The following is a 25,813-nucleotide window of genomic DNA, read 5'->3' on the forward strand; positions in this document are numbered from 1 at the left end:
TTTGAGGTTTGGCAACGCGAGACTACAGCTGACCACACAGCAACCAGCGGATATCAACTGCCGTTTCCAAAACTGAAATGCGGAAGTACCAGTTTTGTCTCTCAGGAAGTCCCGTAGAATTGGATTGGCTGGTACGTTTATTTGATGTACAAATAAGAAAACAAGGTAAAATGTTTAAATGAATCTTTAGTAATGAATGTTTTGTCTTAGTGTTTTGATTATAGTGTAGATGTGCGACGTAGATTGACTGTTGAGAAGCTTTGTTTTGGCATAAGAAGCTAGCAAGCTATTGACTGCAATGTTAACAAACTCACCGGCCAACTAGCTAACGTTAAAATAGCCACAGTTTTCGGTTCAGTTTTAAAATATTTTTTTAGCTGCAATGGGAATGAAAAAATATCGTACTGTATGAAGATAGTCAGAAACTGCTTAGCCAATAGAAATCACGGTTGTAGGCGATGATTGCCAGCTGCTCATGCGCAGTTTACGTCATCGTGTCTAACGGTCGTCTCGTGCCGAATTTCCAAGTGCAGGCGGTCAAATTGAAGGCACACCTTCGATATAGTGTTTTTTTTTTTACGAAATGGAAAACTTGTCAGTTTGTCACTTTCAGGAAGGTGGAGTAATCACATGTTCAAATTCTTAAAACATTGTCTCGAATATAGGTTGTTCCTGTAGATTTTGAGAAAATTACCAACTAAGGAATTATTTTTTACTTCTCACATTGATTTCTTAACTCTCCAAACCCCGGCCTGGTCTGTTTGGTCTGTTTCGCAAGCGTTCCCGGAAGTCTCGCGATGGTGCGACTCTGTGTTTAGAAACTCTGGATTTAGTTTTTACGGTTGTGTTACTTACTGTTCAATCTATCATAACTGGTAACATAGCTATATTCTGTTTGGAGAAACAGTAGCTGCTGTGCTGGTGGTAGCTTGCTATGCAGCCAACCAACCAACATTATAAATGTTGCATTAGCTAAACATTGAGGCTGTGCTAGTTAGCCAGCTAACTAGTTAGCCTTCACAGATTATGCAAAGTTTGTTGTGATTCCTAGTGAGTTGACGGACTAACAGCTCAGTTAACTAATAGACGCACGCACTTTTGTTGCGATGTTGGTTGCTAACTTCAACAAGTCATTCAACCAAATAGGTTTATATAATCTATTTAGGTTTATGACGACTTCATGAATGGAAACTGATGAAACCGAGATGATAATTCTCACCCCAACCCTAAAAGGACATCTCACTTAAAAGCTAATTTTGGGGGTAAGTAATGGACAGTAAAGTACAATACGTTTTTGTAAGAATGAAAATTCCTCCCCAGTTTAATGCATAGTTTGATTTATCCCAACAGATCTCTCAAGGTGTAATCCATGCTGTCAGATGAGCTTGACTCCAAACCTGAGGTAACAACACACTATTCACCTGCCAACATGAATGCATGGATGTATTTATTTGGAGTCTTCCATTTGCACTAATAGATCCACCCGTAGCTACATAACAGCTTGATAGATTCTCTCTTCCTCACTTCCCCCTCTACTTCTGCAGCTGCTGGTTCAGTTTGTCCAGAACGCATCCATACCTCTGGGGCAGGGTCTGGAGGACTCGGAGCCCAAACACATCTGCCTTCCCCTGCTGGCTCCCGCAGACAGCTCCCTGTGCACACGGCTGGGTCTGACAGGTCGGACAGATAGCATGAGACAGCTATCGAAGAGAATGACTGGAAATCCTCATAGACCATAAAAAGACCTTGTGTTTTTCATATTATATATTCCCACTTAGACTAAATCTCTCTATGAACCTGCTCTGTCATTGGTCCTCAGGCAACTAACCACTCCACTAATGTAATCTGTTACTTTATTCCTCAGAGGGTGGTCTCAGCCATGTGTCAGCAAGGTCTCCATCCCGTTCAGAGTTTGGGGGTGCAGAGCGGAGCCCCATGGTGGTGCACCACCACCCCCGCAGCCCTCACATGCCCCCCAGCCCCCCTCCCGTCCTCCATGACCTGCAACGGTCAGAGAGCACCTCCTATGTCCTTCTGAACCTCGCCAAAGGTATGGAGACGCAGGCCCCAGGCATAAAAAAACAACACTTCTATCACCATATTTCTAAATAGACAGCTACCTTTTCTTCCAGGGCATGCCTGCATGTGGTGCTGTAAAGTGAACATGAGATGTTGATACTCTTTGAAGAGGTAGGGTTTCAGACATTTTCTGGTATGGGCATAGACTCTGCTGTCCTAGCATCATGGGGAAGCTGGTTCCACCATTGGGATGCCAGGACAGAAAATAGCTTTGACTGGTCCAAGTGGGAGCTGACCTAAGTACTTGAACAAATTTCACTTTTGGTGTATTAAAGTAGTCAAATGTAGTATTTGGTCCCATATTCCTAATGCAATTATTACATCAGGCTTGCGATTCTACACACTTGTTGGATGCATTTACAGCTTCTTTTGGTTGTGTTTCAGATTATGTTTTGTCCAATAGGAAGTGACTGGTGAATAATGTATAGTGTCATTTTGGAGTCACTTTTATTATAGAACATGTTTGTGAACACTTCTACATAAATGTTGATGCTACTATGATTATGGGATAATCATAATGAATGATGTAGCCTAGAGGTTGAGAGTGTTGGGCCCGTAACCAACCAGTCTCTGGTTTAAATCTGTAAATCTTTTTCACTCATCATTATCTACTCGCATAGAAAGAGAATTACTCCAGTCATCATTCACCATTCAGTTCCTATTTTTTCAAGTTTAAACGTTTGTACGCCAAGTATGCCAAGTGCACAGGATACAACCGGTGTAAAACAGTACAGTGAAATTCTTCCCTCGATAGCTGTTTCCCAACAATGCAGTGTTAGTAGTAATAATATAATCAAGTGAAAAAAAACACCAGAAGTGCGATATAGGTTGAAGAAACAAGAGAATACAAGTATATACAGGTCAGTGTTAGTACGTTATTCAATGTTCAGGGATACTGGAGTAGTTGAGGTTGGTTTATACATAAAATGTGACAGGGTAGTAGGATATATACAGTTGAAGTCAGAAGTTAACACACACCTTAGTTAAATGGGGCGGCAGGGTAGCCTAGTGGTTAGAGCGTTGGACTAGTAACCTGAAGGTTGCAAGTTCAAACCCCCGAGCTGACAACGTACACTGTTCCTAGGCCGTCATTGAAAATAAGAATTTGTTCTTAACTGACTTGCCTGCTTAAATAAAGGTTTAAAAAAATAAAAAGCATTTAAACTCAGTTTTTCACAATTCCTGACATTTAATCAGAGTAAATATTCCCTGTCTTAGATCAGTTAGGATCACCACTTTATTTTGAGGATGTGAAATGTCAGAATAATAGTAGAGAAGGATATGGTGGTATGGTGTTCTTCAGTTTGCAAGCCTCCCCCTTTTCCCTCCAAACATAATGATGGTCATTATGGCCAAACAGTTCTATTTTTGTTTCATCAGACCAGAGGACATTTCTCCAAAAAAGTATGATGTTTGTCCCCATGTGCAGTTACAAACTGTAGTCTGGCCTTTTTATGGCGGTTTGCTGAGTGGCCTTTCAGGTTATGTTGATATAGGACTCGTTTTACTGTGGATATAGATACTTTTGTACCAGCATCTTCACAAGGTCCTTCATCTGTATTGTTTGTACAGATGAACGTGGTACCTTCAGGTGTTTGGAAATTGCTCCCAAGGATGAACCAGACTTTTGGAGGTCTCAATTATTTTTCTGAGGTCTTGGCTGATTTCTTGAGATTTTTCCATGATTTCAAGCAACGAGGCACGGCGTTTGAAGGTAGGCCTTGAAATACATCCACAGGTTCACCTCCAATTGACTCAAATTATGTCAATTAGCCTATCAGAAGCTTCTTAGGCCATGACATTTTCTGGAATTTTCCAAGCTGTATAAAGGCACAGTCAACTTAGTGTATGTAAACTTCTGGCCCACTGGAATTGTGATACAGTAAATTATAAGTGAAATAATCTCTCTGTCTAAACAATTGTTGGAAAAATAGCTTTTGTCATGAACAAAGTAGATGTCCTAACCGACTTGCCAAAACTATAGTTTTTGTGGAGTGGTTGAAAAACAAGTTTTAATGGCTCCAACCTAAGTGTATGTAAATTTCCGACTTCAACTGTACATGTGAACAGGGCTGAAAAGTGACTGGAAGCTGGAATATTTAAACACTTATGGTAATATATACATGTAAAGAAGAGTAATAGTGACCAGTATTTAGATAACCCAAAACTAACTGCAAATGCATCCGAGCTTGTAGAGTCACAAGCTTGATGTAGTCATTGTGTGTTAGGAATATGGGACAAATGCTAAACTTTTGATTACATTACATGGCCAAAAGTGTGTGAACATCATCGAACATCTCATTCCAAAATCATGGCCATTATTATGGAGTTGGTCCCCCCCTTTGCTTCCATAAAAGCCTCCATTCTTCTGGGAAGGTTTTCCACTAGATGTTGGAACTTTGCTGCGGGGACCTGCTTCCATTCAGCCACGAGCATTAGTGAGGTCGGTCACTGATGTTGTGCGATTAGTTCTGGCTCGCAGTCGGAGTTCCAATTCATCCCTAATATGGTTAGCTAGGCGAGGCAGCATTTGCTCCCTGAGCTTGTCTACAAAAACCAACGAGTCCATTCAGATTAAACAGCCTACTTGATGGTTGCTCAGTGTAGCCTACAGTCTGCTCGTTCTCATTTAGCTAACTTTGAATTCCTTAATCTTAATTCCATTTTGCATTGCATCTCTCACTTTACTTTCTGCACATGGATCCTCTTTGGCTGTAGTGGTGCTTTGATAGGCTGACAAACACCTAGCTATACACATGAAGGCTACCGGTATGTGTTATGTTTTTATAGGGCACACGTCATAAAAACTACATTCAGTTTTATTAAATTAAGAATTTCAAATGTCATGGTATATAACAATGTCACATGGATATTTTAAATTAATTTAGACAATGGCTTTCATTGTTAAAATAGGCCTATACTACAACAACAACAACAACAGTATTCACACAAGTAATCGAATACTAACGTCCGTTTGGGTATTAGAATAACCGTGGCCATCCCTAGTTTTGAAATGCAGTATTTAACTGTTATCTGTACTGTGGTGTGACAAAGCAGCTTTGAACTGTCATGCAAATGCACTGACAAGTGTTTATTATCTCATCTCTGGATGCTCTGTCTTTGCCATGCTCTGTCTCTGTCTGGCAAATGATCACAATTATTCTCTTATGACCTTGTTTTGTTTACTTTGTAGGACTGAGATAACATGACAAGGACACTTCATCATGCCCTGACAAACTCTCTCTCCCCTCCACCCTCCTTTTTCTGTTCGCCCTCCATCCCTCCCCTCCCTCCCTATTCTCCCAGGTCTAGCAGCCTCCTCTGAGCCCCTAATCTTCTCAGCAGATGGTGCAGAGGAAGAGGAAGAAGAGGTGATCTCGTCCGGGGATTGTGGCGTGGATGGCACTGCCCCCCTGGTACCTGAGGGTACAGGAGCTGGCGCACGACAGCCTCATCGCAGCCACGCGGGCACAGCTGGCTAAAGATGCCAAGGCTAGCCAGGACGCTAGGGCTGGGAATGGCACCAACAGTAATGTCACTTCTTCTTTTTTTGAAGGGTTGTTATGGTGGTGGGTTGACTTTAATGATGGTTTACTGTAGGGCTGTCCCTGACAAAAAAAAAAATCTTGCTCAGTCAAGAGTTGTCCTGTTCTTTCGACCATTCGATTGGTTGAATCAAATCAAATCAAATCAAATCAAATTTATTTATATAGCCCTTCGTACATCAGCTGATATCTCAAAGTGCTGTACAGAAACCCAGCCTAAAACCCCAAACAGCAAACAATGCAGGTGTAAAAGCACGGTGGCTAGGAAAAACTCCCTAGAAAGGCCAAAACCTAGGAAGAAACCTAGAGAGGAACCGGGCTATGTGGGGTGGCCAGTCCTCTTCTGGCTGTGCCGGGTAGAGATTATAACAGAACATGACCAAGATGTTCAAATGTTCATAAATGACCAGCATGGTCAAATAATAATAAGGCAGAACAGTTGAAACTGGAGCAGCAGCACAGTCAGATGGACTGGGGACAGCAAGGAGCCATCATGTCAGGTAGTCCTGGGGCACGGTCCTAGGGCTCAGGTCCTCCGAGAGAGAGAAAGAAAGAGAGAATTAGAGAGAGCATATGTGGGGTGGCCAGTCCTCTTCTGGCTGTGCCAGGTGGAGATTATAACAGAACGTGGCCAAGATGTTCAAATGTTCATAAATGACCAGCATGGTTGAATAATAGTAAGGCAGAACAGTTGAAACTGGAGCAGGAGCATGGCCAGGTGGACTGGGGACAGCAAGGAGTCCTCATGTCAGGTAGTCCTGGGACATGGTCCTAGGGCCCAGGCCAGTTGAAACTGGAGCAGCAGCATGGCCAGGTGGACTGGGGACAGCAAGGAGTCATCATGTCAGGTAGTCCTGGGGCATGGTTCTAGGGCTCAGGTCCTCCGAGAGAGAGAAAGAAAGAGAGAAGGAGAGAAATGTTGAAATGTTTAAACTTATTTTTCCATATATAGACACACACCCTATTTGAATAAAACCAACTACATATATGTCTGATTCAATAATTAAGACGCACAAATGACCCAAGAAAGAGCCCGATGGTCACACTGTGTTAAAAAAATGACAGTGAGTGCCTGTGTGACTGGCGCACATTGTCTCGCTCTCCTCCCTACTGCATCGAAAAGGCACCACAGCACAGCAAGTGTTTATTCCTGTCCTTGCTGAAGCTGCAACATAGTTACAGACATTTAGGGTCTTACTTGTTTCTGACTGAAAAGCATCTCCTATTCCCTCAACCCTTGCTCTCTTTACATGAAACATGTAAGAATGGCATGCATGTGACTAATAGGGCCTAACCAATATCCTATCGTAATCACATCAATAAATTGGTTATAACAAACTCTGAACACGGTAATGTCGACAGCAGAATGGAAACGGAAGATGTGAAAATAAACTCAATGGGTGATTGTTTACTGGTTGCGCAGGGAGGGAAGGGGAAGTCAGATCTGTGGAAGACATTTGAATTAGTTGTGGAAACTACTGGAGATCCAGAAAAAGGAAGGTATAGGAGCAGGCATTGTGAGTGTGGCAAAAAGATGCTGTAAGATTACAATATCATTTTCTTCTGACCATTTGGAACAGTGTAAACGGCATTTGGTAAATAAGTGGACCAGAGAGTCTGTTCTAATGAAAAACAAGATATTTAAAGCCTTTGCTACAGCAGACGAAAAACAGTTGCATGCCTTTGTGAATTGCAGTTTATTTATTGTTTAGGCTAATTATTCAAAGCTCCCTTTGTTATTTAACTTTAAAACTAAAATGCTCGATTGCATTTCAAAGCATGAATGTCCCATATGCTGTGTGATGGCATGAATTAATAAATTATTGGTTGATACAGTAGCCCAATAATTAAAATATGCAGTAGGCCTAAGTTAGGTTATTAAGCCTAAATAGGACATGTTCTTAGGCCTACAGCTCGATGGTGGTTATACAAGGCTACTATACTAAGCCTGCTAATGATAACGACATTACTTATTATAATGATGATCATAATAATAATTGTAATAATAAGAAGAAGGAGATCTAGAAAAAGGAGGGTATAGGAGTGAGATCTGCTTGTATATTGTGTGTGACAAACAGGTGCTGTTAGATTACAATATTACTTTTCTGGTTTGGAACAGTATAAACAACACTAAGTAGTAAATAATGTCATTTTTTTTATTTTACTTTTTCTTTTCCCCAATTTCATGATATCCAATTGGTATTTTTTTTTTACAGTCTTGTCCCATTGCTGCTTCTCCCGTTGGACTCGGGAGAGGTGAAGGTCGAGAGTCATGCGTCCTCTGGAACATGACCCCGCCAAGTCGCACTGCTTCTTGACACACTGCCCGCTAAACTCGGAAGCCAGCCGCACCAATGTGTCGGAGGAAACGCCATACAGCTGGCGACCGAAGTCAGCATGCATACGCCTGGCTGCCACAATGAGTCACTAGAGCGTGATGGGACAAGCACATCCCAGCCGGCCAAACCCTCCCCTAACCCGGACGACGCTGGACCAATTATGCGCCGCCTCATGGATCTCCCGGTCTCAGCCGGCTATGACACGGCCCAGGATCTAACCCTGATCTGTAGTGACGCCTCTAGCACTGCAATACAGTGCTTTAGACCGCTGCGCCACTCGGGAGGCCCCATACCAGTCTGTTCTGACGAAAAAATGTGGCTTGGTGCTCAGTAGGTTATTAAAGAATCACTCGGAGGCAACTGAAGCAAGAACTTTCTTATTTCTGTAGATATACAGTACCAATCAAAAGTTTGGACACACCTACTCATTCCAGGATTTTTCTTAATTTTTACTTTTTTCTACATGGTAAAATAACAGTGAAGACATTAACACATATGGAATCATGCAGTAACCAAAAAAGTGTTAAACAAATCTAAACATGTTTTATATTTGAGATTCTTCAAAATAGCCACCCTTTAACTTGATAACAGCTTTGCACACTCTTGGCACACTCTTTGCACACTCTTGGCATTCCAGGTAGTCACCTGGAATGCATTTCAATTAAGAGGTGTGCCTTGTTATTTTGTGGAATGTCTTTCCTTCTTAATGCATTTGAGCCAATAGTTGTGTTGTGACTAGGTAGGGGTGGAATACAGAAGATAGTGCTATTTGGTAAAAGAAGTCCATATTATGGCAAGAACAGCTCAAATAAGCAAATAAGCTCAATAAGAAATGACATGTCAGTCAATCCGGAAAATTTCTTGAACTTTAAAAGTTACTTCAAGTGCAGTCTCAAAAACATCAAGCGCTATGATGTAAGTGGCTCTCATGAGGACCGCCACAGGAAAGGAAGACCCAGAGTTACCTCTGCTGCAGAGGATAAGTTCAATAGAGTTACCACCTCAGAAATTGCAGCCCAAATTAATGCTTCACATAGTTAAATTAACAGACATCTCAACATCAACTGTTCAGAGGAGACTGCGTGAATCAGGCCTTCCTGGTTAAATTGCTACAAAGAAGCCACTACTAAAGGACCCTAATAAGAAGATACTTGCTTGGGCCAAGAAACATAAGCAATGGATATTAGACCAGGTGAAATCTGTCCTTTTGGTCCGAGTCCAAATGTAGATATTTAGTTCCAACTGCCGTGTCTTTGTGAGACGCAGAAGTAGGTGAACAAATGATCTCCGCATGTGTGGTTCTCACTGTGAAGCATGGAGATTTACATTTACATTTAAGTCATTTAGCAGACGCTCTTATCCAGAGCGACTTACATGTGGGGGTGCTTTGCTGGTGACACTGTCAGTGATTTATTTAGAATTCAAGGCACACTTAATCAGCATGGCTACCACAACATTCTGCAGCAATACGCCATCCCATCTGGTTTGCGCTTAGTGGTACGATAATTTATTTTTCAACAGGACAATGACCCAACACACATCCCCGCTGTGTAAGGGCTATTTGACCAAGAAGGAGAGTGATGGAATGCTGCATCAGATGAGTTGGCCTCCACAGTCACCTGACCTCAAACCATTTGAGACTGTTTGGGATGAGTTGGACCACAGAGTGAAGGAAAAGCTGCCAACAAGGGCTCAGAATATGTGGGAACTCCTTCAAAACTGTTGGAAAAGCATTCCAGGTGAAGTTGGTTGAAAGAATGCCAAGATTGGACAAAGCTGTCATCCAGGCAAAGGGTGGCTACTTTGAAGAATCTAAAATGCAGTTGAAGTCGGAAGTTTACATACACCTTAACCAAATACATTTAAACTCAGTTTTTCACAATTCCTGACATTTAATCCCAGTACAAATTCCCTGTTTTATGTCAGTTAAGATCACCACTTTTTATTTTAAAGATGTGAAATGTCAGAATAATAGTAGAGAGAATGATTTATTTCAGCTTTTATTTATTTTATCACATTCCCAGGGGTTCAGAAGTTTTCATGCACTCAATTAGTATTTTGTTGCATTGCCTTTAAATTGTTTAACTTGGCTCAAACATTTCAGGTAGCCTTCCACAAGCTTCCCACAATAAGTTGGGTGAATTTTGGCCCATTCCTCCTGACAGCTGGTGTAACTGAGTCAGGTTTGTGGGCCTTCTTGCTCACACACACTTTTTCAGTTCTGCCCACAGATTTTCTATAGGATTGAGGTCAGGGCTTTGTGATTGCACTCCAATAGCTTGACTTTGTTGTCCTTAAGCCACTTTGCCACAACTTTAGAAGTATGCTTGGGGTTATCTTCCATTTGGAAGACCCATTTGCAACCAAGCTTTAACTGACTGACTGATGTATTGAGAAGTTGCTTCAATATATCCACATAATTTTCCAACCCCATGATGCCATCTATTTTGTGAAGTGCACCAGTCCCTCCTGCAGCAAAGCATCCCCACAACATGATGCTGCCATCTCCGTGCTTCACGGTTGGGATGGTGTTCTTCGGCTTGCAAGCCTCCCCTTTTTTCTCCAAAGGTAACGATGGTCATTATGGCCAAACATTTCTATTTTTGTTTCATCAGACCAGAGGACATTTCTCCAAAAATGGCGATCTTTGTCCCCATGTGCAGTTGCGAACGTAGTCTGGCTTTTTATGGCGGTTCTGGAGCAGTGGCTTCTTCCTTGCTGAGCGGCCTTTCAGGTTATGTCGATATAGGACTCGTTTTACTGTGGATATAGATGCTGGAGGAAACAGGTACAAGGTCCTTTGCTGTTGTTCTGGGATTGATTTGCACTTTTTGCAACAAAGTAGGTTCATCTCTAGGAGTCAGAACACATCTCCTTCCAGAGAGGTATGATGGCTACGTGGTCCCATGGTGTTTATACTTGCATACTATTGTTTGTACAGATGAATGTGGTACCTTCATGCATTTGGAAATGGCTCCCAAGGATGAGCCAGACTTGTGGAGGTCTACAATTTTTTTCAAGAAATTTGTTTTGTTTTAAAACTTGTTTTAATGACTCCAACCTAAGTGTATGTAAACTTCCAACTTCAACTGTATATTTTGATTTGTTTAACGCTTTGTTTTGGTTACTACGTGATTCCATATGTTATTTCATAGTTTTGATGTCTTCACTATTATTCTACAATGTAGAAAATGTGTACAAAATAAAGAATTCTCACGGGACTAGTATTACTAGAGAAAGTTGGTTACGTAATTATTACCCCATAATGTTTGTTATTCCAGAGGATGACTCAGATGGGATTATATTTTATCCAAACTGCCCCCTGTTATTCTTTTTCCCCAATAAATTGACAGTTATGATTAAGCCTGGAGGTTTTTTTCTTGGCGTGAAAATAGTTCAACACCTCCAGGCGATAACAGGATACACTGATAACTCCAGCTTGGTTCACAAGTTTCTAAACCGTACCAAACCAGCTTTGGCATAGTGTCTCCATAGTATTTGAATTGAGAAAATGAGATCATAATCAATAGGATATTTTAGCGATCTGCAGTAGACGTCCTAAATGTCCCCCAGCCATCATATGTGAGCTAAACAGTGTACTTGCACTTGAGATGCTTTTTAAGGCTATGGATGTGAAAGTGAACTACAAACGTTTAGGTCAGTTACATTAAATATCCGCAATATTTTTTTACTGATGCATTTGGCAATATTCAATTCATATTTCATAAGCACAAAACAGATGAACAACAGCATTCACTGTAAACATTGATACATGGAGGCCCTTCATATATAGGCTATGTGCAGCACTTCGTTCAATTTATCAAATCACTTATTGTTTCTTCTCAAACCTTGTGCAACCCCTGTCAAACAGATATTTCTCTCAAATCACAGAGATGGCGATTCGCACGGGACTAGTATTATCGCCAAAAAACAGTAGGTTTTTCTGGCTAGAATTGTTACTCTCTTGCAATGTACAAATTACTAACATGGCAGATTGGTACAGGACTAAAATGAAAGATGTGGTGTTTTGCGCTGGTACACATAATTACATTCCCCTCCCCAGTAAAACTAATCCAGTCCGAATAGGGTTTAAGGACAGGGCCGTTTCTGCTGCTGCTGCCTCTGCCGCATTGTTCTTAATCCCAATATGCTGGTTAATTGAGCTATTATGCACATTGCAACATGGGGTAAGGCGCCAATTCTACAGTGCACTGAAGTTTGTTTCAGAACCGCGGACAGCGACCATATCCAACGAGGGAGAAGGCACATTTGTTGTAAAATTATATTAGAGTGCACCATTATTTTTTTACATACAATAACCATATACAATTTCAGCATCACATATTTTAGAGCGATAGACTGTGCCATCCCTGTGGTCTCTGCAATTGCTTAGTCCACGAGACAGGCGTGAATCAGATAGTTGTCTTGTGCACCATGGGAAAAAATAAAGTTGTGACTGCTCGACTAAAGAAACCTCGGTTGACCAACAGCCTGTTAACCAAAAAATCGACCTGTCGACTAAATGGGGTCAGCCCTTATTTACTGTCACCAACTAACCACTGAAGAGCAAGTGTTATCGCTGATAGCTGATACTTTAGCTGATACTGGGTATTTGGTACGTATTAGGATCCCCATTAGCCGCTGCAAAAGCAGAAGCTACTCTTCATGTGTACTATAATGCAAAGGAAGACATCAGTATATGGTATCGCATCCCATTTCTGCTTTTGTTGTCTAGGTGACCACCTGCCCAGCTTCCTATCGGAGGGGGCGAAGAGAGAACAGCCGGCGAGGCCCAATCGTACACTGTCGTCTAAACAGATCCTCCGCTGCTCCTTTGAGGGCTGCTACAGAACCTTCACCTGGCCTGCTCACCTCAAATACCACCTCAAAACACACAGGTATATACACACACACCATATTCTCCATATTCTCAAATATCACCTCAAATGTTCATATATGTGCGTGTGTGTGTGTCAGGAACGACCGCACGTTCCGGTGTGGGGCAGAGGGCTGTGGGAAGAGTTTCTACGTGCTGCAGCGTCTGCAGGTCCACATGAGAACTCACAATGGTGACAAGCCCTTCATCTGCAAAGAGAAAAACTGTGGCAAGAAGTTCACCACCGCAGGAAACCTCAAGAACCACAAACGCACACACACAGGTGGGGACAGTCAGAAACACACACACCACACACACGCAGAGGTACACAGCGCTAGAGCTCAAGTGCACATATGCAGGAAGGACATCTCTTTTCGTCTGCTCTGTATCCAGTAGTAGGGCATAGAAGTAAACTGTATTATGTGTATTCAGTGCTGTGGGAGGACATGGGATAAGTGTATTTGTGTGGGAGAGAGTGGTATAATGCTTGGTCTGAGAAAAAAAGTGTAATCATTGTATTTGTATTTATTATGGATCCCCACGCTTCTTGGGGTCCAGCAAAATGAAAGGCAGTTTATACGATTTTAAAAACATTACAATACATTCACAGATTTCACAACACACTGTGTGCCCTCAGGTCCCTGCTACACCACTACCACATATGTACAATACTAAATCCATGTGTATGTATAGTGCGTATGTTATCGTGTGTGTGTATGCATGTGTCTGTGCCTATGTTTGTGTTGCTTCACAGTCCCCACTGTGTTTTTTCTGTTTTTTAAATCTAATTGTACTGCTTGCACCAGTTACTTGATGTGGAATAGAGTTCCATGTAGTCATGGCTCTATGTAGTACTGTGCGCCTCCATAGTCTGTTCTGGACTTGGGGACTGTGAAGAGACGTCTGGTTGGGTATGCATGGGTCTCTGAGCTGTGTGCCAGTAGTTTAGACAGACAGCTCAGTGCATTCAACATGTCAATACCTCTCATAAATACAAGTAGTGATGAAGTCAATCTCTCCTCCACTTTGAGCCAGGAGAGATTAACATGCATATTATTAATATTAGCTCTCTGTGTACATCCAAGGGCCAGCCGTACTGCCCTATTCTGAGTCAATTGCTATTTTCCTAAGTCCTTTTTTGTTGCACCTGACCAAACGACTGAACAGTAGTCAAGGTGCAACAAAACTAGGGCCTGTAGGACTTGCCGTATTGATAGTTTTGTTAAGAATGCAGAGCATCACTTTATTATGGACAGACTTCTCCCCATCTTAGCTACTACTGTATCAATATGTCATGACAGTTTACAATCTAGGGTTACTCCAAGCAGTTGTCATCTCAACTTGCTCAATTTCCATGTAGATTTAGGGTGTAGTGAATGTTTTTTCCCTAATACAATGCTTTTAGTTTTAGAAATATTTAGGGATAACTTATTCCTTTGCACCCACTCTGAAACTAACTGCAGCTCTTTCTTAAGTGTTGCAGTCATTTCAGTTGCTGTAGTAGCTGACGTGTATAGTGTTGAGTTGCTATGTATGAGGATAACTCAAAGTCCGTGGCATGTCGTTAGTAAAAAAAAAAAAAAAGTTTTTTTTTAAACCAAGGGGCCTAAACAGCTACCCTGGGGAATTCATGATTTTACCTGGATTATGTTTGAGCAACTTCTATTAAAGAACACCCTCTGTGTTCTGTTAGACTAGTAACTCTTTATCCACATTATAGCAGGGGGGTGTAAAGCCATAACACAATTTTTTACAGCAGCAGACTATGATCGATAATGTCAAAAGCTGCACTCAAGTCTAACAAGACAGCCCCCACAGTAATTTTATCATCAATTTCTCTCAGCCAATCATTAGTTATTTTGTAAGTACTGTGCTTGTTGAGTGTCCTTCCCTATACGTGTGCTGAAAGTCTGTTGTCAATTTGTTTACTGTGAAATACAATGCTATCTGGTCAAATATAATTTTTTTCCAGAAGTTTACTAAGGGTTGGTAACAGGGTGATTCGTTGGCTATTTGAGCCAGTAAATGGGGCTCTACTACTATTGGGTAGTGGAAGAACTTTCGCTTCCCTCCAGGCCTGACTGAGGGCACACACTTTCTAGTAGGCTTAAACTGAAGATGTGGCAATATCGTCTGCTATTATCCTCAGTAATTTTATATCCAGATTGTCAGACCACGGTGGCTTTTCATTGTTGATAGACAACATTTAAAAAATTCCCCTCTTCCACACTGACTTTACGGAATTCAAAGTACAATTCTTGTTTTTCATAATTTGGTCCGATATACATGGATGTGTAGTGTCAGCATTTGTTGCTGTCATGTCATCCCTAAGTTTTCTTATCTTGCCAATTAAAAAAATCATTAAGGTAGTTTGCAATGTCAGTGGGGTTTGTGAGCCAGCTGATTCAATGAATGATGGAGCCGAGTTGGCTTTTTTCCCCAAAATTTAATTTAACGTGCCCCAAAGCTTTTTACTATGATTCTTTATATACTTGATATTTGTTTCAAAGCTTTTTACTATCATTCTTTATATAATTGATCTTTGATTCATATTATATTTTATTTGTATTTTTGTTTAGTTACATGATTTCTTAATTTGCAGTACGTTTGCCAGTTGGGCTGCCAGACTTATTTGCCATACCTTTTGCCTCATCCCTCTCAACCATACAATTTTTCAATTCCTCATCAATCCAAGGCGATTTAACAGTTGTTACAGTCATTTTCTTAATGGGTGCGTGCTTATCAGTGATTGGAATAAGCAATTTCATGTGTCAAGTGCAGCTACTGGTTGCTCCTCATTACACACCACAGACCAGCAAATATTCTCTACATCATCAACATATGAATCACTACAAAACTTTTTGTATGACCTCTTATACACTATATTAGGCCCAGCCTTTGGAACTTTGGTATTCCTAGATATGGCTATTATATTGTGATCACTACATCCTATGGATTTGGATACTGCTTTAAAGCAAATTTCTGCAGCATTAGTTATCAAGCATTTCACACATATTATCCAGATACCGACTGTTAGCACTTAGTGGTCTATAGCAGCTTCCCACAATAATGGGCTTTAGGTGAGGCAGATGAACCTGTAACCATATTACTTCAACATTATTTAACATTAGATCGTTTCTAAGCTTTACAGGAATGTGATTCCTGTACTGCAAAATCGCCCCTTTTCGGGAGATGTCATAACCATGTATTGCTACCACTGTACCATCAAAGGTATTATCTAAGTGAGTTTCAGAGATAGTCAGAATATGAATGTCGTCTGTTAACAAGCAAGTTATTGACTGATTGCTTCTCAGGCTACATATGTTAATATGGGATATTTTTTTAGCACATTTCTGGGTTGCTTGATTGTCTTTAATTCTTTACTGGAAACTTATCAGAAGTAGACTTACTCATGTTATTTACATTGGAGCTGATAGTGCAGGGTGAGCTGCACAAAGTGGTCTTCCTGCTAGGGCACACCACCTCAGTGCTAACAGTGTGTGTCTACAGGTGAGAAGCCTTAAAACTGTATGTGCCTTCAAGCGTGTGTGTGTGTGTGGGAAACATGTGATCATTCATAGGTGTGTGTGTTGTCTGCAGGGGAGAAGCCCTTCTTGTGTGAAGCAGATGGTTGTGGTCGGTCCTTCGCTGAGTACTCCAGTCTACGCAAACACATGCTCGTACACTCAGGTGAGAACACCACGCCAGTTTCAGCTTTTCAGTCTATATATAGTGAAATTACAACAGTTAGCTTCGTTTATCTATGTCAACTGAATATGTGGAAATCAAGTTCCTACTGTCTACAAACACAACTTTAGCTTCAGTGTGTGTCACTGGTTGTCTCTCATGACACCCTATTCCCTATATAGTGACTCCTTTTGACCAGAGTCTTATGGCCTTATGTGCAAAGGTAGTGCACTGAATAGAGTTCCATTTAAGATGCAACCACTGATATGTGTTATCGTGTTCCAGGAGAAAAGCCCCACCAGTGTGGGATCTGTGGGAAGACGTTCTCTCAGAGCGGTAGCAGAAATGTTCACATGAGGAAGAGACATGGAGAGGAGGCTCAGGGGAACGAGGGCAGAGAAACGGGTAACACACACACACACAAACTAGGCTAGTGGTCTCCGAGCCTGGTTACGAGCGTTCTTTCTTCCAGTTCCAACCCAGCACAAACGCACCTAATTCAGCCGCAGCCTTGTGTGTGTGTGTGTGTGTGTGTGTGTGTGTGTGTGTGTGTGTGTGTGTGTGTGTGTGTGTGTGTGTGTGTGTGTGTGTGTGTGGAACCAGCCCGTTGTTTTCCATCTGGAAAGTTCAATATGGCACACAAACATACCTGTAATGTACAGTATGTCCCCTGTGTGTTATTGACAGGTGAGGCTTTGACACACAGCAGTTTACTGGAGGCCGACGGGTCGCCCGTCGACACCATGGTCACCATGACTACAGGGGTTGATCCAATTAACGTCCACCATGCCATGCTGCGAGCCCAAGGTAGACACACTCTCACACCTTGTCATACAACCCGTCACAAATGCAAAACCCAGATACTCTCCAACAGTTAGCGACGCTGTTATATTCTTGTCCAAAAACCATGGGAACAGCCTATGACCATGTTAGTTATTTAATGCCTTCCATCCTCCTCTTCCTTTCCTCCTCCTTTCTAGGCTCGGCAGACTCTGTGGTTGTTCTCTCTCAACCCCATGACCTGGTCACCATGACAACAGCAAGCCACACATACCCAGAGGATGTGGTGGCCCTATTGTAGTCAAGTCTGTTGGGCAAATCTCAGGCATTTGAGGCAAAGCTCTCTGTACATAGATGCATCCTTCACTTTTAGCCCTGTAGATATCTGTAATTAGCTACTAAGGGTTTTATTTTGAGAAAGACAGTATGAAATGTTCTAGAACTTGTACAAATATGTTTTCTGTAGTTTATAAATACAAATAACTATCAGGTGACTTCCAAAGAAATAAGACAGATATACAAATCGTGAGTTTTATTAAAAGAAAGTACATGTAGATACCTGGATTTGTCATTGTGAAACATACTAAATCAACTGTGTAAGCTCAACATGCAGTGTTTGGTAAAACAATATTAAGGCTGTTGCTTTTAGCTTAATTCACAAATGAATCAAGTCTATAGCTGACGTAAGACTATTTGAAAAGGACATTAAATGTGCTCCACAGCAATGTGCTCCGTCCTCCATCATTAGTAGAAAGGAAACGTTGAAATCAGTTCCAAACTCCCAAGCTGCTATTGGAACTAAAGCACAGTAAGATTTGATGCACAGAGGGCTGCATGTAGAAAAATTTAACACACTTTTTTTGCAAAGCACACACTCATACCAGTTATATTTTTTTAATGAAAATAAAGATCACACCCAAGTGATATTAAACAGACGGTCAAAATATCCACCTTTTATACAGTAACACAACTAAGTGGCGTTTCAGTCAGCGACAGCCCCCAGTGCTTTAATAGAGATGTAAATAATATGAGACCATTGTGCTATAGCAACCAGTCACATGAAAACAATAGACCTACTGAACTATAGGACCAACCATTTAGGTGTTGGGTAACAAAAATAGTTGTAACAATTGTAATGTTATCTCAGAAATGTCAAATCTTGATAGTCAAATAGTAAGTCAAAGATGCAAGGCATATTTTTAAGACATTACAATTCACAATAAGGCAGGGTCAAAGGCTGTTTAAAACAACAATGGTTCCTCAGTCCATTTATTTTTGAGCACCATCTAATCCAGTGGTTTTCCCCTCCTGCCCACCCAGACCCGTGGCTCCTTGTCTATCTGTGGATCTTTAGGTTCTGGAAGTGGTTGAACGTGGCACCTAAAGCCCAGCTTGTCTCCACGTTGTTGACTTTCTTAGTCAGCTAGGGAAGAGAGACAACCCACACCAAATCACTCAACATGTCTTTTTGTATTTATTCAAATGAATAAAACATTTGAACTGATCCTGTCTTTAAAAAGTGTTTTGCTTTACTGACTTGCCAAAAAGGACTATTGTGCATTACGGCTTTACTGTCTCACCTGCAGTACAGTGTTCTCCTTGAAGCCAAAGCCGTCTTTGAGCAGACAGGTGATGTAGGTCATGTCCATACACAGGAAGGGGCTGATTGGACGGTACTTAGACATCTTGTTACACACTGGAATAAGAAACAAAAATCAGTTTCCAGATCAGTGCAGTAAAGGAAAGAGGAGAGGAAGACACTTTCATCCAATGAGACTTCTCCAGTACACAGCGCAGTAAGTCTGATATGGGTATAATACATTGCCATGCACGGCATGTCTGAAGTGCACTGCGCAGAGAAGATAGTCTCTCACTAAATAGTAATGATAAATCCATTGCTATGCATATCATGATTCAGGCTTATCTGGTTCTCACCCTCTTTAGCTCTCTTCTTGAAGTCCCTGACCTCCAGCATCCCTCCTTGGGTCCTGTCTGAAAGAGAGGAGCGATTGGGGTCGTTAACCTTTCCATCAGACAGAAACACCTATCACACTATCATTCATAATGACAGCAGGGCTACACAGTACATCCCCATCATACTAACAATTGGGCCTGCAACCTTTCTCATCTCACTCACTGAGTCGACAACCAATGACACCACTGTAATAACTCCACATCTTTAACGCACCACTGAGTCCAGTGTTTCCCCTACAGTTTAAGTCGGACGTTTACATACACCTAAGCCAAATACATGTAAACTCAGTTTTTCACAATTCCTGACATTTAATCCCAGTAACAATTCCCTGTTTTATGTCAGTTATATCACCACTTTAATAATGTGAAAGGTCAGAATAATAGTAAAGAGAACGATTTATTTAGGCTTTTATTTCTTTCATCACATTCCCAGTGGGTCAGAAGTTTACATACACTCAATTAGTATTTGGTAGCATTGCCTTTAAATTGTTTAACTTGGGTCAAACATTTCAGGTAGCCTTCCACAAGCTTCCCACAATAAGTTTGAATTTTGGCCCATTCCTCCTGACAGAGTTGGTGTAACTGAGTCAGGTTTGTCGGCCTCCTTGCTAGCACACGCTTTTTCAGATCTGCCCACAAGTTTTCTATGGGATTGAGGTCAGGGCTTTGTGATGGCCGCTCCAATACCTTGACTTTGTTGTCCTTAAGCCATTTTGCCACAACTTTGGAAGTATGCTTGGGGTCATTGTCCATTTGGAAGACCAAGCTTTAACTTCCTGACTGATGTCTTGAGATGTTGCTTCAATATATCCACATAATTGTCCTCCTCATAATGCCATCTATGTTGTGAAGCGCACCAGTCCCTCCTGCAGCAAAGAATCCCCACAACATGATGCTGCCACCCCCGTGCATCACAGTTGGGATGGTGTTCTTCGGCTTGCATGCTTCCCCTTTTTACTCCAAAGATAACAATGGTCATTATGGCCAAACAGTTCTATTTTTGTTTCATCAGACCAGAGGACATTTATGCAAAAAGTACGATCTTTGCCCCCATGTGCAGTTGCAAACCGTAGTCTGGCTTTTGTTATGACGGTTTTGGAGCAGTGGCTTCTTCCTTGCTGAGCGGCCTTTCAGGTTATGTCAACAGGACAAATTTTACTGTGGATATAGACACTTTTGTACCTGTTTTCTCCAGCATCTTCACAAGGTCCTTTGCTGTTGTTCTGCGATTGAATTAAGTATGTTCATCTCTAGGAGAAAGAACGCGTCTCGTTCTGCGTGATCCCATGGTGTTTATACATGTGTATTATTGTTTGTACAGATGAATGTGGTACCTTCAGGCGTTTGGAAATTGTTCCCAAGGATGAATCAGACTTGTGGAGGTCTACAATTATTTTTCTGAGGTCTTGGCTGATTTCTTTTGATTTTCCCATGATGTCAAGCAAAGAGGTAATGTGTTTGAAGGTAGGCCTTGAAATACATCCACGAGTACACCTCCAATTGACTCGAAATATGTCAATTAGCCTATCAGAAGCTTCTAAAGCCATGACATAATTTTCGGGAATTTCCCAAGCTGTTTAAACGCACAGTCAACTTAGTGTACATAAACTTCTGACCCACTGGAATTGTGATACAGTGAATTATATGTGAAATAATCTGCCTGTAAACAATTGTTCGAAAAATGACTTGTGTCATGCACAAAGTAGATGTCCTAACCGACTTGCCAAACTATAGTTTGTTAACAAGAAATTTGTGGAGTGGTTGAAAAACGAGTTTTAATGACTACAACCTAAGTGTTTGTAAACTTCCGACTTCAACTGTAAATGCATTTAGTAGCAGCACGCCACTGCAAAATCGTTGCCACCAATGCAAAAAAATATATATTTGGGGATGGTAAAATATTGAAGTGTAAACTTAAACTACTAAAACCAGATATAGTATGTAGAAAATATAATGGCGCAATATATTTTCAAATATGATTTCAAACTGAAATTTGTCTCTCAGCCTCAGGACAAAACCTGTAGAATTGCAGGAAACTAGCTTTACAACTAAAATGTGCTCTGCCCAATGGAAAAATGTATAGAATTACAGGAAATATGCCCTAAAACCATGCATTGGCCCCTCCCACTACCATGAACCACCAACCCTCTAACTTTTCCACTGCTGCTGAAAGAAATCCCAGGGAAAACACTGGAGTCAATCACCTCAGCAATGAGTATTGTTTTCCCTGTTGAGAGGGAGGAGGTGAATAAATCTAATTCTAGCAGTGAGTAATTATACTAACTGTGTGTGTGTGTGTGTGTGTGTGTGTGTGTGTGTGTGTGTGTGTGTGTGTGTGTGTGTGTGTGTGTGTGTGTGTGTGTGTGTGTGTGTGTGTGTGTGTGTGTGTGTGTGTGTGTGTGTCCTCTCACTGAAAATTCCACTGCTTGGTTGAAGTATTGTGTGTAAGTCATAGTGTGTGCTTCCTCTCACCAATAAGGCCTGCATCCACGGCTCGGTCAAAGTAATAGGAGAAAGCGTAGAACACACTGGTGTCTTTCAACTCATAGGGCTGGTGAACTATTCCCTTTACCACCTTCAACACCTCCTGGTAACATAGCTTGTATCCCACATAACCTGGGACAGCGACAGAAACAGGATACTATTATGACACGTTTTCAATCAATCAATGAAATGCATGTGTATAGCACTTTTCACACACATTTGTAACAAACTGCTCCACAGCACCCAAGACCTAATACCCCAATGAGCAAACTCAGGTAAACCTTACCATCCTGCATAGAGGACACATTGATAGGTACCTCAGCATGCTATGTTTTGTGTTACCATCCAAAGAACTGTTCCAAGGTTGATCTACTATGGTACATATTTGACTGTACTTCTAGCAGATATAGTGAGTTGGCTGACTCACCATCAGGTATCCCACTGACTATGTAGGTGAGTCCTCCAAAGCTCCACTCCTCTCTGAACTTCTTAGGCAGGCAGGAGCTTTTGAACACTCTCCACTCTAACCCTGGAGTGTAAAGTAACAAAATAATATATGGGGGTCTATGAATAACATGGCAAAGTAAACATTTTATACATGTTCTGAAACCTATATTGTCTAAATGGAGATAACATGCTGATGATGATATGTAAAATATGTAATCCCTGTACCGTCTGCCCCCAGTGCTCCTAGGGCTGCCAGTCTAGCTGCCATCAGTCCATTACCCAGGTAGCTGTCAATTCAATCAATCAATCAATCAATCAATCTTACTTGGAAAACAGTTTTACAAATACCTACCTTACGGATTTGTTACGAAGAAATATTACTGTTTATACTTGCTGCATCAGTGGATATAGATTGTATACCTGTGAGTGTAGAGTTCATATGTCGAGTTGAACATGTCAATTCTGGCAATGTAGTCATCAGGAGAACTTCCAATGGTTTTCTGCACAGGAAAAATCAATCAATAAATGTTATTACCATTCCAATAAAAACTGTTAACACAATATAGAAACACAATATTGAAAATGAATCAACTTGTACAAATGGACACTAACCTTGGATTTAGGAAGAAAAGTGATTTGAGTCGATCCTCCCCCCAGATCCAGTATCCCCACTGTCTTCCTGGTCTCAGCATACAGGTGACCTAAAATAACATGCTTCACATTTGAACCAACTTTATTGACAAGTTCCCTCTGAAGACGGTGGGAGTTAGCTGTCTGATTTATGTGTATATACAAGTAACTGCCAAAATAAATGAAACACCACCATAAAGCGTCTTAATAGTGTGTTGGGCCCCCACGAGCCAGAACAGCTTCAATGCACCTTGTCATAGTTTCTACAAGTGTCCGAAACTCTATCGGAGGGATGCAACACCATTCTTCCACGAGAAATTCCATTATTTAGTGTTTTGTTTGTGATGGAAAACCTCTCAGGTGCCGCTCCAGAATCTCCCATAAGTGTTCAATTGGGTTGAGAACTGGTGTCTGATAATGCCATGGCATATTGTTTACTCGTGCCCTTTGGATGGGGGCATTGTCATCCTATGGTGGCATAACCATGGTAGCAAAAATAATGGCCTGCCCAGAATTTTTATACATTACCCTAAGCATGATGAGATGATAATTGCTTAATTAACTCAGGAACCACACCTGTGTGAAAGCACTTGTTTTCAATATACATACGTTGTTTCCCTCTTTTACTGTGTTTCCATTATTTTGGCAGTTACCTGTTTATAGCTGACCCTACAACCTGATAATATAATAGCCTAAACAAAATTGTTTGAAAAGTGACAATAATGCATTACAATATGTACTATGACAAAAAGTTACAAGCTTCACCTGTCAAAAAGTTCACAGTAACCCACGCCAAGATTCCTACAAGAACAAAAAAGTATAATTCAAGTGAGGGTAATACTGATCTGACAGTGCAGTTTAGTGCAGTTAACTCATCCCTTGTTTGACATGCATAAGCATTAGTTTGACATTAGTTTGTGTAAGAGGGCTATCATTTGAGACAAAATGCTGACAAATCAATTACACCACACAAGGTTTGGTAAACCACTAAATCCATTCACCCCATAATTACACCTTTTTGAGGTGTAACCAAGACAGACTAACAACAACAACCCTCTTTTTCTACAGCGTCATCATAACAGATCGGGGTTAAGAAAGTGTACAGCAAGCTGTCAAAGGAGAACAGTGACTGATGCCACCAAGACGCGAGCACTGCTGAAGCCTGCCTCTGGTGTGCTGATGAATAGCTCTGACTGGAGGTTGACTACGGGTTATGGGTAGACGAGACTTTACCTTCATTTGTACCATTCATTATGCTGACGCTATCGTCTGGGACGAAGAAGGGAGATTCATCAAAAACATCCTGCACCTGTGGGGTGCAGTGGGAAGACAGTGAGATGACAGTAAAAAGGGTGAATGCGGTGTCAACACCTATGGCAGTAGCATACCTGATTTAGTAGTGCTCCAGCCACTATTAGATCTAGGAGTGCCCTAGCTCCCACCCCTACCTGTTCCAGTAGAGCCTGGGCTTTCTCTGAGGGCAGCAGCCTGAGTCCTGCTGTAGCTTTCAAGACCAGCGGGGTTCTCCTCCATTCCAGCCGGGGGACGGTTTTCTTAGCCACTTTCAGAAGCTGCCTCACTGTGTACCCACCCTGGAGAGAATGTGGTGGTGGAGATGATGATTATGATGTGCATTTTAGGGACTCAAGCCATTTGAAGTGTTTTTGAAATATTTGAATACCACTTGCTGCATCGACAATTACAACCACTGCTGTCTCACCATTTCAGGCATGTCTGCATATGCTGACAGACCAGGCTTGATGGAATGGAACATCTCATTATCCAACACTGGTAACTCCTCTGTCAGGCAAAAGTTACACATGAACGATCCGTCAACAACAAAAAAAACATACAATTGAGATGACAAAATCCACTTGGAGCAATAAGCATTTAATTTACAGTTTGCAAACATGAACAATGTTTTATGAAGATGCGCATAGAGTTATGTTTATGGATGAGCATTTAATAATATACCAATTCAATTTTGCTTGAACTAAACGGGCAATTCAATAGCACTACATTGTGCAGAGTAACACATCAGGGAGCATCTAAACACCTCCTCTCTCTCCAGTAGTTTTAGCATAACTCACCAGGGTCTTTCTGTATGAAGGTATAGACATGGATGCGTGTGCCAGTGCTGCCAGCGTCAAACATTACCCCATAGAAGATCCGGCTGGAGTTGGCTGGTCGGCTGAGGCTTGGGAGGAGGTTACCCAGGCTGGCTGAGAAGTCCAGGACAGAAGCCTTGGGCTGGGCATGGGTCAGCCCTGTCAGAGCCCACACAACCAGAACCAGTGACAGGACCACCGCAGGTCGGAGAGAAGCTTGGGAAGACATCTCTTGGGAAGGAGTAGGAAATGAGTGTCCCTCTGATGGGTACGAGGCCAGGAGGATTAGGCTAAAACTGAGGGACTGAAGGGTATCTTAGTCAACTCAACTAATAGGAGAGTGGACACTGAGGCAGTCATGCATAGGAAAGTTTAGTTTAGCCAACAGCACGCTAGATAATTGACACTGTTCCTGAGTCCTGACCTAACTGGATAGATGACACAAGGTCCCAACTAGAAGCAACAACCAACAGAAGAGCCCCAAAGCAATAGCATACAGTTATATGCACTTTAACCACACCCTAACTAGCCATTCACCAATCAGAAGGGAGCCTTCTGGAGGATGACGTTGACACTTCCACCAAGCAGGATTGTTAGACAAATGTATAGTACTCCCCTTACAACTGTTTCGCCCGAGTGGCTCAGCGGTCTAAAGGCACTGCATCTCAGTGCTAGAGACGTCACTACAGACCCTGGTTTGATTCCAGGCTGTATCACAACCCGCCGTGATTGGGAGTCCCATAGGGTGGTGCACAATTGGCCCAGCGTCGTCCGGGTTAGGGTTTGGCCGGGGTAGGCCGTCATTGTAAATTAAAATGTGTTCTTAACTGACTAGCCTAGTTAAATAAAGGTTAAATAAATATA

At 41.7% G+C, this 25,813-nt stretch overlaps 2 protein-coding genes across 2 annotated transcripts; one reads left to right on the forward strand and one right to left on the reverse strand.

Annotated features, from left to right (window-relative positions):
• The first annotated feature begins 194 nt into the window (after window positions 1-194).
• LOC123990983 (zinc finger protein 410-like) lies at window positions 195-18,810 on the forward strand. Its single transcript, XM_046292055.1, is given in 12 exon segments — window positions 195-1,262; window positions 1,351-1,402; window positions 1,545-1,677; window positions 1,865-2,050; window positions 5,386-5,489; window positions 5,491-5,608; window positions 12,699-12,861; window positions 12,941-13,122; window positions 16,440-16,529; window positions 16,812-16,931; window positions 17,214-17,333; window positions 17,507-18,810. Coding segments are annotated over 11 exon segments (1,350 nt in total). The 5' UTR covers window positions 195-1,262; window positions 1,351-1,369; the 3' UTR covers window positions 17,608-18,810.
• On the reverse strand, window positions 18,592-25,677 carry LOC123990984 (ectonucleoside triphosphate diphosphohydrolase 5-like). Its single transcript, XM_046292057.1, has 13 exons — window positions 24,932-25,677; window positions 24,562-24,641; window positions 24,290-24,433; window positions 24,075-24,150; window positions 23,607-23,642; window positions 22,824-22,912; window positions 22,632-22,711; window positions 22,437-22,498; window positions 22,192-22,293; window positions 21,753-21,896; window positions 19,242-19,298; window positions 18,887-19,002; window positions 18,592-18,729 (listed from the first exon to the last, which is right to left on the reverse strand). Exons 1-13 carry the CDS (start codon window positions 25,176-25,178, stop codon window positions 18,643-18,645), a joined length of 1,320 nt encoding a protein of 439 aa, XP_046148013.1. The 5' UTR covers window positions 25,179-25,677; the 3' UTR covers window positions 18,592-18,642.
• Window positions 25,678-25,813: the final 136 nt, after the last annotated feature.

This window comes from Oncorhynchus gorbuscha, linkage group LG12, assembly GCF_021184085.1.
Source record: "Oncorhynchus gorbuscha isolate QuinsamMale2020 ecotype Even-year linkage group LG12, OgorEven_v1.0, whole genome shotgun sequence".
NCBI lineage: Eukaryota > Metazoa > Chordata > Actinopteri > Salmoniformes > Salmonidae > Oncorhynchus > Oncorhynchus gorbuscha.

Coding starts and splice junctions, on each gene's coding strand:
- LOC123990984 (XM_046292057.1), bottom strand. CDS start 25,178: ATGTCTTCCCAAGCTTCTCTCCGACCTGCGGTGGTCCTGTCACTGGTT. Junction 24,434..24,561: donor ATGCAGACATGCCTGAAATG/GTGAGACAGCAG, acceptor CATTCTCTCCAG/GGTGGGTACACAGTGAGGCA. Junction 19,003..19,241: donor CAAGAAGAGAGCTAAAGAGG/GTGAGAACCAGA, acceptor TTCTTATTCCAG/TGTGTAACAAGATGTCTAAG.